The sequence below is a fragment of the Dinoponera quadriceps genome, unplaced genomic scaffold, assembly GCF_001313825.1.
Source record: "Dinoponera quadriceps isolate SergipeBrazil2010 unplaced genomic scaffold, ASM131382v1 scaffold1270, whole genome shotgun sequence".
Classification (NCBI taxonomy): domain Eukaryota; kingdom Metazoa; phylum Arthropoda; class Insecta; order Hymenoptera; family Formicidae; genus Dinoponera; species Dinoponera quadriceps.
The window spans coordinates 1,497,662-1,512,018 of NW_014555716.1; the positions used below are offsets into that span (position 1 = coordinate 1,497,662).

Genomic DNA, 14,357 nt, shown 5'->3' on the forward strand with positions numbered 1-14,357 from the left:
GGTCGCGAATAAACAGCGCCTCTTGAAGCGCGCGGAGGCGAAGGAAAAGGAAACTCTCTCGGCGTACGGTTCTCCGTTATAGCTTACGATCCGCAGCCGGCAGCAAGCGAAGGTGAAACTTTTTTTCTTTAGCGCGTCGCGGGTCAACGGGTCCCGTCACGCCACGGCGATAACGGTTTTCCCTCATACGTTGATGGTCCACCTTGCCTCTGTTCGTCGCGAAACAAATGCTCGAAGTGTACACACTTTCGGTTTCTAAACCGATTTTAGAGTTAGTTGAACATTGATGTTCGAACATTTTCTCTCTATGCAGTTTTTAGCACGCAGCCAGTGATCTGAAGAGAATTTGTTTGTCGAAAACATACGGAAAAACAGCTCAGTTTAGGTTAACCCGGGAGTAGCCACTTCATTATTTTTTTTAAGTAAACGATCATCTGGGGTCGTTTTGTGCCCCGACATAATTTTATAAGCTTATATCATGAATAAGGCGGATCACAGTCTATTCTTGTCGCGAAGGTTAAGTCTCTACTAAATGTCCAAATGAAAGGTATATATCGGTTCCCGATCGGTAGAAAAATCCACTGTGACATAAGTTTCGTTTTCCGACCGCTAGGCCGTATGAAATGGATGACTATACTCGGGGTCAATTAACCAAGCCATACGTATCCCCTATTCCACATGTAACGTAAGACACAATTTTCAATGTCCACCTTTCCGCTCGCAAACAATGAAGTTATCAGTCTGGTTGTTACACAGATGCCTGCGATTCGAACGTAATGCGCTGATGGGAAAAATCTTCGAAGTCACTGTATGCCCAGAGAATGGGACTGCGTTGATGGATAATAATCTTCTGTACGCACAGGCGCTGCGCGCGAGAAAAGACAAGGAGAAAACAACGGGGGAAAAACGAGCGGCGATGTCCTCCGACAACGGAGTTCGTAGCGGCGGCTCTTCCCTGTAATTACGATAAGACTCGCGTCGGCGGTAGATCGCGATTAGAAACACACGTCAGCGATCCACTGCGCGCGTCCTTACGTAACGGGGGGAGTCGTTTATGTGTGTTTGCTATTTATATAAGTTATAATTAACTCCTGTTAATCGTTCGATTGAAATCAACGCACGCGCGGCGCCGATTAATACTTGTTAGCGGCTCTCACTGTTTCCATGCTATGCGGTAATCCGCTGAATAATCGCCTGACCCTGTCGGAAGACAACACGACGTGATTTATCCAGCCGAGAGAAGGAAACGACCGATCTTTCCGTCGTCGTGACGTCGCGCAATCTCCGTTATCGCGGAAAAATCGAGGTCGATAGGACGTTCCGCGAAACGTCGCCTTTGATCCGGCTGGGTGAATGTGATTCTAATATGAATGGGATTCTTCTACCGTCGTTCGTATCGTCGGGAGATTTGAAAAATATGTCCGTGTCGCTGAATTTTTTCTTCCCGGCTCGACATCAAACACGAGAAAACGAGAGGAGGACGCGTGATTTCTGCGATTCGATTGATCTTTAATTCGGGAATAGTCATTTTATTTTTTCTTTTTCAAGTAAACGATCACCTGGGCTCATTTAGACCCCAATTAAAAATCGCTATTATTAACAAAATATAACATGCTATCGATTACTCTATGATTTAATGTTATTTAGGGGCATTGTAAATATAGATTTACTCCCAATTTTTTTGAAAAAATGACAACCGTGTTTTTGCAAGCTTACCACGAATAAGACGGGTCACAGCCTATTTTTGTTGCATAGTTTAAGTCCTTAAATATCCAAATGAAAGATACATATTGGTTCCCGCTCGGTAAAAAAAAAAATCCACCGCGACGTCAGCTTCGTTTTCCGACCGCTGGGGTATGAAATGACCCAAGCTGACTGTTCCCGGGGTTAAGCGCATTCTCTCCGAATACGCAAGGAGCGATCTCGCGACGCGGTCGCGAGAAGTTTGTCGAAAGTCTCTCCGAGTGCTTCCTTCGCGAAACACCTGAAGTCACGTGTGTGTAGGTGGCGTCGTGAAAATCACGTTTTCGTGCTCGCTCATCGTCACACATACCACGCAACAACTGGCAACACGAAGGGATAATCTTTCCTCCTATCCTCCCTCCTCCCTCAGCCCCCTCCTCCCCTCCTGCCGCTCATCTCGCGTAGTGGAGAGCGCCGTTGTCGGATTTCGCAAGCAGTTCCTGACATTTTCGTGGCGATGTGGCGCGCCGGCCTTTTGTAGAGTTGTCAGTCAGTCAGTCAACCTCAGCGACGAGCGAGATTGCAACAGCTGATCGGTCAGTCATAACGCTGCGTCTTTTACAGCGATTTGTTAACGCCGGTCCATTCGGCATTCCAGCCAGCCAGCCAGCGAGCATTGCGCAATCGTGATTAACGGCGGTATAATGCGTTGATTAACCTTATACGATCGTACACGGTATCTTTCTTTTTTTTATCTTTCTTCCTTTCTTCTCTTCTTTGGTTTGCGAAATCATGACGGACATCCTTGTCGCGACTAATCAAGTTGACCGCAAGGTCAACGCGAACCGTCGCGCGTGGAATGTGGTAGCGCCGAATACGAGGGATATTAGTCGATTATATATCAATACTTTTTTTGTAATCACCATCTACAGAAGACTCCATTAACCCCGGGAATAGGCACGTGGGGTCATTTTATACGGCTCAGCGGTCAGAAGATGAAGCTCACGTCGCAGTGGATTTTTCTTTTTACCGATCGGGAACCAATTCATTCACCTTTCATTTGGACATTTAGAGACTTAACCTGTGTAACGAGAATAGGCTGTGACCCGTCTTTGTTCGTCTTATCCACAGTATGTTAAAAACAAGAAACGTATATATATTTCTTGTGTGTAACATTAAATTATTTATTTATCTATTTTTTCATTGTATTAAAATATTTGTAGAACAGAAATTGTTTAAAAATATTTGCTAGAACAACAAATGCTTGTCAATATAGTGATAGCAAAAATTTCTCTTCTCCGTGGCAGAACAAACAGAACTCGCCTGTTATCCTTCGCGCCTTTTCTCGTTGCCCCGCAACGATACGCAATGCGATGCGTTGCAACAAGCGTATCGACATAACTGACACGAGACTGGATTTTCAGTCCCCGAATTAGGCACGACGGGGAAATTGGAAAATTCTGTAAAATTACCGTGACTGTTGCGCGCCGATGCACAATTACCGGTACGATGCACACCGGAGTAACGCGCGCGCGCGGATACGCTTAATCGTGTATCTTCGCATAATAGCATCGTCGGACAACGGCTTAATAGGCCGATAGGTATTATATAATATCCTCGGCCGATACTTGTTCACATGTTACCCAACAAGCGTGTCATTACCGCTCGGTTTAAGCATAAGATGCACGCGTGCTCGCGCGCGCGCGCGCGCATTACGTGTCCCATTGTATTGCCGATAGTTTCACGTACTTTACAAAAATTAGTCACACACGATGTTCCATTAATCTTCCATCTTAATTGGACGGGGATACTCGAAAGCCGCTTCAGAGTTTCGAACAATGTATGTAATAAATGTAATATTATGTGGCAGAATAATGACACAATACGACGAAAATATAGAAATATAGAAGATATTGCAAGAATGTAGAAATAAAATTTACACACAAAAATTAATGAAATGTGATAATAATAATAATAACTTTACTTTTGTTTCCAAAGGAACAGATAGATAAAAAAATAAAAAAAGTAGATGAATAAATAAGAAATACATAAAAATAATGTATAATATAATGTACAAAAATATAGAAACCAAAAATAAAGAACCAATAAACAAATAGCAATGTGGCTGATTTAATTGCCTTACCTATGGATATTTAATTGATTATAAATCAATTTCTCATTGTACACAGAGAAAAAAGTTTCTTTAGATTCAGTATTTCCATTTATGTGACTAAAATTTGTCTCATAGAAACAACATATGCTTATATGAAATTTCATTTGTTTGAGTGAAAATTTTATTGTCTCATTCAAGAAAACGCTATTATTTGAAATAAGATCTTTTAATCGAACAAAATATTATTCGGTTACAATAAATATGGAAAATGAAACGAATAATTTCTCTATAAGAAAATTATCTTTCATTTCGAACGAATTTTTTATTTAAAATAAAGATACATATTCGTTGAAGAGTCTAACAATCGTACTTATTAATCGATCAGTTTCTTCGGAACATGCCGATAGTGAAATTTATTTCAATGCAATGAGATTGATTAAATTCGAAGAAATTTTTTCTGAGTGTATGAGAAAAAAAGCGAGAAGAAAATGGAAATTAACAATTATCTCCGGCGACGATATAATTTTCGGCAGCTGAACGAAATGCGGAGAATGAAGGGATGAAACAGAAGTAGAAACGAATATTAATTATGTAACTGAAATCAAACAATAAATGATGTTGTCAATGACTTTATGTAACTTTCACAAGTAATAAATAATAAGTAACGTGAAATTAACAATCCGACAATAAATACCTCGAGGTTTTCACACAGAGAATCAACACGATCAGCGTATCACATTCTTTTCCTTATACCGAGAAACAAAGTGATTTTCGCGATCGTGACGTAATTCTTCCCTCCTCGCTACTTTCTGATGCTCACAGTAATTCGAATAATTATCCCGACGTGAAAAATTCCTTCTGGTGACTCGATGTTAGATAAGCACCATCGAAAATTTCATACGCACTATTATATGCGCGCGAGCGCGTAATTGCGAACGTCTGAGCGCGCATTTTTCCCCCGACTGCGCCACCACCACCACCTGCGAGATGGTTTATGCCTGCGAGGCCGGTTCTCCCGCGTATCTCCGTGCATCTTTAGATGCGCGTCCGCATTGACACGCTTATTAGATGCTTCTTCTCTGCATCGCGCGGGATCACGCTACATCTGATTACTATTGACTTAACCGGCAACACTCCATCCTGCCCGCCGATCGGGCATTCCAGGGCGAGCGAGCGTGCAATCATTAGGTTGTTAGGTGATTGTGGCCGTATCCGAACATCATTACGTTGCACCATTGCAACGGCAAAGCCGATTCACTCCCACGGCCTACTCGTGCCTCTCACGATTATTAAATACCGTGGAAATGCGACCATTTGGAAATTCTGTATGTCTCTCTCCCTCCTTCTCTCTCTCTTTCTCTCTCTCCGACGTGATGTTACTCTACATTCTCGTGCTGCTTCGTTGCGCTCCGTTGCGCGGAGGATCCATCGCCAATCCTCTTCAGGTAGACTTTTATGATTGTCACGATGACGAACTTTGCACCGATGTTTTAAGTACATTTATATTATATTTATATTATACGCACATAAATACAATAGAACGCGAGCGCGAAATCAAATACATCAATTGTGATTCATTGGATTTTGTAGATTGACTTTGTGCTTACTTTTTTGCTCTGAAATATCCGTACATAGACTGTTATAAACTCCGTTCTTTGTAATTTATGTATTCGTATATTTGTATATAATATATTATATATATATATATATATATAATATAATTATATGTGTTATATTTTCTTATGTTGTTCATTTATTCAAGTTTTCTTTACTTCGGAGGAAACACATTAAAATCATTAGTTTTATACGTTATACAATATTATATATCAATATATATTCAATATATATTGATAATACATCAATATATATAATGTAATGTACCAATGCGGCATTAAATTTATAATATAAATGTTCCATTAATGCAGCAACAAATTTTCCCGAAATTTCTTTCCAATTTCCAGACTTACATTTTATATGTAAATTAATGTTTCGAATAGATTTCGAAGAATTCCCTTCATACTTCTTTCGTATTTCTACGTCGTTGTTCTACGTTGCAAATATAAGTGACATACGAAGGCAAATGAAGATAGTAGAATATATATAATGTAATATAAAGTAGAATAAAATAGGTCGAGCGGATGTAAAATAAGTAAAAGCGGAAATAGTTTAAGAATAGGATAGAGAAGTAAGATGTTCTTCAGAGGAGAAATTGTAAGATTGATTAAACAAGTAGTAATTTTAAGGTAATTGTATATTATTTAAATAAGTGCAATTTCTGGGATAAGAAGGTGGGAGGCGTAATAATATTTTTCGTTGTTTTCATTGTTCCGTTTTCTTGTAGTTTAGATCGAATATAAGTAGAAAGTGTACGGAGGGTGTGTGGAAATGTGTGGAAGAATGAATATTGGAACAAATGTAAACCAAGTCCCTTCCCGGCAATGTAAGCTGAAGTAATAATAAATCATATCATCATATAAGTGGCATACGAGCCATTTATCAGAGAAAAGGTCGCGACCTATTCTCAAATCAACTAGAAAGTTGTTACCAAATTCATCCGTGTGTATCCGCCTATCTATTATTACTTTTAACATCAACATTATTATCCGGGCCGCTACTTCCGATAAATGATCGACGACGGTGAACTTAAACTTTCTCTCTTTTTGTCCACGTCGCAAGCACGAAATAGATGAAACAGACGAAGACGGAAAATCGCTGATCGCCGATCAACCAGTCAATCAAGGTCGGCTGCGAGTTGTCGGTGCGACTTTTCCCCCCACCTCCTCCTTCTTCTTGCCCACATTATAATCAGTTCTACAATAACGTAGAGGAGGAGGGGGGAAATAAATTGAACCGCAATGAGCCGGGTATGCGAGACCGGTATGATTGTTTCGCGGAGCCGAGATTCGTATCGCGTATTTACATTGCTGGTAGTCCCGATGGCGATTAATGACGGACGGTGAGAGACTGACGGACACACATTTAGCGGTCCGTTACGCATCAAACAGTCGCGTCAGTGTGTCCTTGCTGCTGACGTTATTAATGAAGATCTTACTGAATTAATTCGCGGCCGGCAATGCGGCGGCATTCTCGTGGAAATTCTCGCGCCGTCCGACCGAAGATGATTACTCAATGTTGTAACGTTACACTGAGAAAAAAATTTTCTTCGGATTTAATCAATATTATCGCATCCAAACGAATTTCATCATCGGCACGCTCCGAAGAAACTAACGTTTCGGTCAATAAGTACGATCGTTAAACTTCCCAACGAATACGTATCTTTATTTTGAATAAAAAATTTGCTCGGAACGAAAGATAATTTTCTCGTAAAGAAATGACTTGTTTCATTTTATATATTTATTGCAATCAAATAATATTTTATTTGATTGAAAGATATTATTTCAAATAACAGCGTTCTCTCTGTTAAATAATAGAGTTCTTTCGAATGAGATGATTCCATTTTTATTCAAGCAAATAATATTTCGTACAAGTACATGTTGTTTTTATGAAACGAATTTTAATCAAATAAATAGAAATACTGAATCTGAAGAAGCCATTTTCTCTGCGTAGAAACGGTGGGCCGCAAAATCGAGAGATCAAGAGAAAGAGGGACCGTGAGAAAAGAAGAAGGGGAGATATCAGAATTTCGTTGTTTGCGAAAATTGCCGTTTGAACGAGTTTAGAACGAAATTAGACAGGATGCTAATGGAATAAAAAACCACTAATAGCGAAGCATTTTCCTCGCTGCTGGAAAAAATCAATAAATTGCGATCTCGCTTTTACGCACGAGCGCAACGTATATTTTCATATCGGCAGGGCCGCAAATCAACAAAGTACACTTCTTGCTTTCGATTCAGGCTCCTCGTGAACCAGTCGTACTCCATTTTCGTAATAACCGGCTCGTCCGATGTGGTACACAGCGAGGCTCCTCTTGATGGAGCGTGCCGAGAAAGTGCATCAGACGCGCACGATAACGAATTATGAGGAAAGTTCGCGTCGCGATATTATCGAATGCGTGTAGATGTACACCGTTGGCTGGCAACAAGTAGCGACGCGGTAACCCATCTACGCCTGGCCGCGCGATCAAAAATGAATACCCCGGGCGCGTGCTTGCACAAGAGAGCCGAGAGAGGCTCGTCTCCGCTTTTAAAAGGTATACACGTAGACCTCGTGAAATTGCGCGAGGAGGCCCCTTCTTAGCGCGTATCAGCATTGTAACCTCGATTCCTCCGTGACACCGAGGCGCAGTGCCGTGCCGAGACGCGCGGTCGCCCCGAACGAACGCGACGTTTTACGCGCGAGTGATCTAATTGAAACTAGTAGACATTGCGGCATGATCTAATCTATTAGTCGTACAAATTAATTCGGATCGTTTCTTTATGAAATTCAACATTTCTTTACAAAAAGTCAAATATAAGTTTAATGTTCGAAATAATTTCCATTATTTTCTATGACTCAACTCCAATCTATCGGGCAGCCGATGAGTGCCCTCGTGGAAAAAACTTGGCGGTTTTGACTCGATAAAGTCATCGATGCTTTTTCGGACCTCGTCGACTAGTTTAAAATGCATATCCGTCAAATAATGTTGAAGCGACCGAAATAGGTGGTGATCCGACGAAGCTGGATCTGGCGAATAAGCCGCATAAGGGAGAATTTTTCAGCCCAATGTACAGACGAAATCCTTCGTCCCTTTTGCAGTATGTAACCGCGCGTTATCGTGCAGCGGAATTACCTGTTTAGTTTTATCGCCGATAAAAGGTCTTTTTACAAGTTTTATGGGTCACAGCACCTAAAGCGGAACAAATCATTTCGGCGTACTGGACAGCATTTTTATTTAATCGGAGTGCAAAAAGGATGCAGTGCCTCAAATGCTTCTTTTCGAACAACATCGCGTAACTACTATTTTCTGAGGGTTCTTCAGCAAGGTCGTCAACTATCATAGAGTTTCTTAAAACTTAAGGTTGATACTTTCAAATCACCATGTATATAGAACGGGAAAAAAATTTAAGTTTGAATCAGAGTTGCAGGATATTAGATGCAAAGGCATCAAATTAATATGTACATCTAATATTTTAATTTGTTCGCTCCTGGGCTACCCAGAAAAGACTCTTCTCTAATGAATTCTGCTTTCCCGACTTCACTATATTTTTTTCACCATTTCATTCTCGTAGATGCCTCTTTATGCGCCTTGAATTTGCATTTGGCAATGTGTGAATGTGTAGAATTCGCGGGGATTCTTTGATCTGTGGCGACTTTTATGGCCAATACAGAAGAGCTCACTTCGTCGATTGCTTTTGAAGCTTGCGCTACGTTGTTGATTACACCGGAAAAATTTTTGTGCGTGTCCATTGAGAATGGTTTCCAAAAGAAGGATCGAAATCTATTGTGTATGGATTTTAGTTATATTATACGTGTAACAAGAATGTTGGTTTAAATTATTTACGCACTTATACCTAATGTTTGGCTCTCACATAAGGTGAGATTTAAAGTTAAATTCTATTTGAGTGTACTCAGGGGAGAACCAACGTATTGCGATGTAACGGAAAGTGTGTGTGTGTCTTTGTGTGTATGTGTTGTATTATTCCCAGCCAAATCATTCGATCGCCGCGGCATTCGCAAAAATGCGCGAATGTTCGAACTCTCTTGCGATTCGGAAGGTAACGAGAGATCATCACGAAAAATTCTCTCTCTTTGTAAGGGAATAATTCTAAATTTAAATCCTGTTGAATAAATATAGCGAGAAAATGCCGAGTCACGGTCTTTTTCATAAAACTTATCAACAACCGAATAATTCTCTGCTCGATTTTACTTGACGCGCAGTGACGATGAACTGAAAAGATCACTCAAAGCACCACCGATCATGTGTCTTTCTTGGTCTCGGTAATCATAGAGCGAGTACACAAGCCTATTATCTTTCACATATCGTCACGACCGTTCGAGAGAGACAACTGAGAAATTACACATTCACGGAGGATCGCATGTAAATGCAATCAATAGCGCATTATGTGGCGCTATTATCACTCGCGGTAACAACAAATCGGTGTTCTCGTCCTATCTCGCGCGATGAATAACCGCACAAGAAGAAAGTTTGGTTGAATTGATTGAATGAAACCTGCTGATGAACAAACCAAACGCGCTTCCAGAAGAATTTCTGGTTATCCGGGAAAAAAACGATCATGTGTGAAATTTGCCCATGTACGACTACATATATAATCATATATGTCTACGGCGAAAAAATATTGTTGTTTACAAGTTATGTGTAAATACAATCAAAGTAAATGCTTCCGGCTACTTGTGCTTCTGATAGCCCATGAATATAAGAATTATTATATTATATAATTATTATAATAATATAATTGTTATTATACTATTATATCGACATTTAAGTAAATGACATAACATCACTTTTCTCGCACGGACATATATGATTATATATGTATAATCACATATATGAGCAAAATTTATATATGATTTTATATAATTATATATAATCATATATAATTATTTTTTCCCGGGTATATAAAAACCGTAAATTATTCGGCTTATAAGAGCCGGAAATTCTATTTCCTTCGGCCAAAACGCGTTCGGCTCATTTATATTTAGGTAAATATTTAGGTAAAAGTAAAAGTTTCTTTCCTCATTCAGCTTCGTTTAATTCAGAAGTCTTTTGAATTCTTGAAAATAAAATATATTACTAATATAATATATAAATAATATAGAAAATAATATATAAATAATTTAGGTTAACGTTGTGACGAGCGAAAGCGTCGGGATAGACAGAAGTGATTATCGCAAGCACGACGTGAGATTATAATACGAGCGACAATATTCGACAGCTGAGGCCGAAGCCGGAAAGTACTTACGATTCGCGCACTTCTGCGGTACCGGAAGAGACAAGAATCTACCAGGTCGGTTACTGTGCGGTCGGGCCTCGTTGATCGCCGGCTCGGCGTTGACGAACGCCGCGAACAGCACGAGAGCCAGCGGCACCAGCATCATCTATGTCGCGAAGAGCGAGACAGGTATTAGTTATTATGTTATAACTTGTTAGTTATAGTTAGTACTAGTTAGTTATAATAATGCGGAGAACGCAGAACAAATATCGTTTAACTTGGTGCAATTCGAATTAACTTTCGTAATTCTCGCGATAAACGGACGTTCTGCAATTTCCCCGTATAGAATATTTCTATGAAGTAATACGCACACACACAGAGAAAAAGAATTCTTTAGATTTGGCATTTCTATTTATTTCACTAAAACTTGTCTCATAGAAACAACAAATATGAAATATTATTTGTTCGAGTGAAAATTGTGTCGTCTCATTTAAGGAAACTCAATTATTTAACAGAAAGAACGTTATTATTTGAAATAATATCTTCTAACCGAATAGAATATTATTTGGTTACAATAAATATGTAAAATGAAGCGAATAATTTCTTTTTGTAAAAAATTATCTTTCGTTTCAAACAATTTTTTTACTGACAAAGATATATTTGTTGAAAAGCCTAACAATTGTATTTATTAATCGAAACATTAGTTTCCTTGGAGCATACCAATAATGAAATTTGTTTGGATGCAATAAAATTTATTAAATTTGAAGAAATCTTTTTCTCAATGCACGGAGAAAAAAAAGAAGTCGGATTACTACAATCCATGAATGAAACAAACGTGTTTTGATCCAAGAAAACATCATTTTTTATTCTTACGAACGAGATTTGGTTGCAAGAATTAGAAATTCCGCTTCCTCCAATCAAAACGCTCGTTCATGGTTGCGTTAATATGACTGACTTTTTTCTCCGTGTACAAATAGAAATTACAAGTAGCACATTTAAACAAAACATATAAAAAATATTAACTTTAGTTGTAAATATATCGAATGATCAATCTTTCTTCTAATTATATGAGATAATATTTATTCATTAGTTAAATAATATTTTAATGTATACGCAGTACAAGTTTTATTGATTTTTGTCAAATTCACTTCACCTTACAACCTTCTTAAAGATAATTTACGCTTAGGTAGTTTATGGATTTAATTTTGCAGATTTAACTTTAATGTTACCTTAAACGTATTTTGACACTAAAACGGTGAGAACGGAAATTTAAGATACGATAAGGTCAAAATAGAAGTTAATCATATTGATAGAGTTGAAATTGAATCTACTTTGCTACCTTAGCTCCTTCTGCGTTGTAGAATTAAAAATTTAACATAGGGCCAACTTTTCTATTTGGATGATTTCCTCTTTATTTTACAAAACGACAGCAAGCAAGAAAAATCGGGGAATAAAACCGTTGAGAATTGAGAAATCGTGCAAGTTAAGAAACATCAATTATAAAACTCCGGTAATTTCGATGAAACGTGATGAAAAGTGCCAAGCGAAAGAGAGAGAGTGCCGTATCCGGCGAACAAACCCATCATGTCATACGCATTAATAAAAAAAATGGTCAACATTTTTCTTACAAGATCATTCGAGATTTGTTTGTTGTACGATGAGATAAAACGCGGCCTACGAGCCGTCAACAGGTGTGCGCGCACGCTCGTGAATTAACGGGATCGACGATTCAGTTATTAGATGTACAAATTAATTCGGTGCCCTTTAATGTTCTACAACTCTCGTTCAAATTTAAATTTTTTTCCCGTCCAAAATGGTGATTTGAAAGTGCCAACCTTAAGCTTTAAGAAGCACTATAACAGTTGACGGCCTTGCCGATGCAACCTCAGAAAACAGTAGTTATCACGATATTGTTCGAAAAGAAGCATCTGAGGCACTGCATCCTTTTTGCACTCCGATTAAATAAAAATGCTGTCCAGTCCGCGGAAATGATTTGTTGCGCTTTGGGTGAAGGTACTGTGACCCATAAAACTTGTAAAAAGATCTTTTACCGGCGCTGGAACTAAGCAGGTAATTCCGTTACACGATAACGCGCGGTCACATACCGCAAAAAGGACGAAGGATCTCGTCTGCACATTGGACTGAAAAATTCTCCCTCATGCGACTTATTCGTCAGATCAAGCCCCGTCGGATCGCCACCTATTTCGGTCGCTTCAACATCACCCGGCGGATGCGCATTTTAAAACAGTCGTCCGAAAAAGCATCGATGACTTTATCGAGTCAAAACCGCCAAGTTTTTGTCGCGTTCATCAGCTATCCGATAGATGAAGGAAAGTCATAGAGAATGACGGAAATGATTTCGAACTTTAAACTTGTACTTGACTTTTCGTAAATAAACTTAGAATTTCGTGGTGAGAGAGCACCGAATTAATTTGTACACCCGATAAATATCGATTTAGTCGTTCGAACGTCGCGATTTGATCGCGACCGCTCGGGGGACAGTCCCGGTGAGAGTTCCGTTCCATACATAACGCGCCGTTCACATATAGGCATATGCGACACACTGCGCGCGGACGCACTCAGGTTCCCTTCCATCGGCAGAAGTTTCTCTTAGGGAGTGTCTCGTCTAATGAAGTCTCAAGAGACCGATTTTTACCACCTTCTTTTTCTCTCTGCCTTTTTCTTATGCGCACGCGAACGCCACGGTATTATCCGTATATGTTACGTGACTCGTTAAAACGCTCGAATGGAAATTTCTCCGGCGGAGACGTCACGGAGAGGAAAGAGCGGATCTAAGTTATCCTTGGATCTCCTAGAAACGAGACCGATACCGGATGTAGCTACGTAGTTTCTCAAATAAAACGCTTCGCCGGATCAACGGGAAGTGCAACGCGCCCGCACGTGTTTCCGTGTTTGCGTTAGGTCGTTGCATTCACGGAGAAAACAAATTTCGCTGGAGCAGCGAATGTTTGTTAATATTGTAACAGCGTAAAAAATTGGTTCGTTGGATGGCAGAAAGATTCGTTAAGAATATTAATCGTCCGTGCGTCCAGCAAACAGCAATTAATACTCATAACCAATTTTTCTGCTGTCCGAACAAATTTCTTGCTGTTCGAACAAATGTTTCTTTCTGCTGTCACTGTATTGACAAACATTTGCTATTCTGGCAGAATTTGTTTTCTCCGCGTTCGAATTGAATTTCGTTTTCGGTTCAATTTTCGATGCTGCGGAATAAGGAGAGACTCGATATCGCCGGAAATGCACAAGGAGTCTCCTGTACATCTCGTCCGTGGCATCGAAATTTGAACTCACCGGAATAATATCGAAAAACGTCGATCCTCGACGACGATGGCGACGACGACGGAGACGACGACGATTTCAGGCACTCACCTTGTATCACTAGTCTCTTGGATAACTGAGGACAGAAACGGTGGAAGAAGAAATGGCGGTTAAAGAAACGTGGTCACTGATAGGATATGGAGAGACGGGCGCCTTCACCGTCGATTATATAGAAATGCTCCCCACCAGCGTTGCGGCAGGCGCATCCCACCCTTCGCTAGTCGGAGGACTCAACGGGACGATGGATCGAGACACCTTAATCATAATTAGTCCAGATAATTGGGGGTTACAGACCGACCTCGGACGATCCCAGTGGGATGATCATGATATCCTCTCGGATCCTTCGCTCGCTTTTGTCGTTGCCGAATCCGGCCCACGAAGGTAAAATCCGA

General features: G+C 39.9%; 1 protein-coding gene across 1 annotated transcript in view; it reads right to left on the reverse strand.

Annotated features, from left to right (window-relative positions):
• Positions 1-14,089, reverse strand: part of LOC106745207 — a 30,545-nt gene extending 16,456 nt beyond the window's left edge. The window contains exons 1-2 of the mRNA XM_014620574.1: positions 14,017-14,089; positions 10,657-10,792 (exon numbers count right to left, since the gene is read on the reverse strand). Of these exons, the coding sequence (XP_014476060.1) occupies positions 10,657-10,792 (136 nt within the window). The 5' untranslated portion in view covers positions 14,017-14,089. The remainder of the gene's footprint in view (positions 1-10,656; positions 10,793-14,016) is intronic.
• Positions 14,090-14,357: the final 268 nt, after the last annotated feature.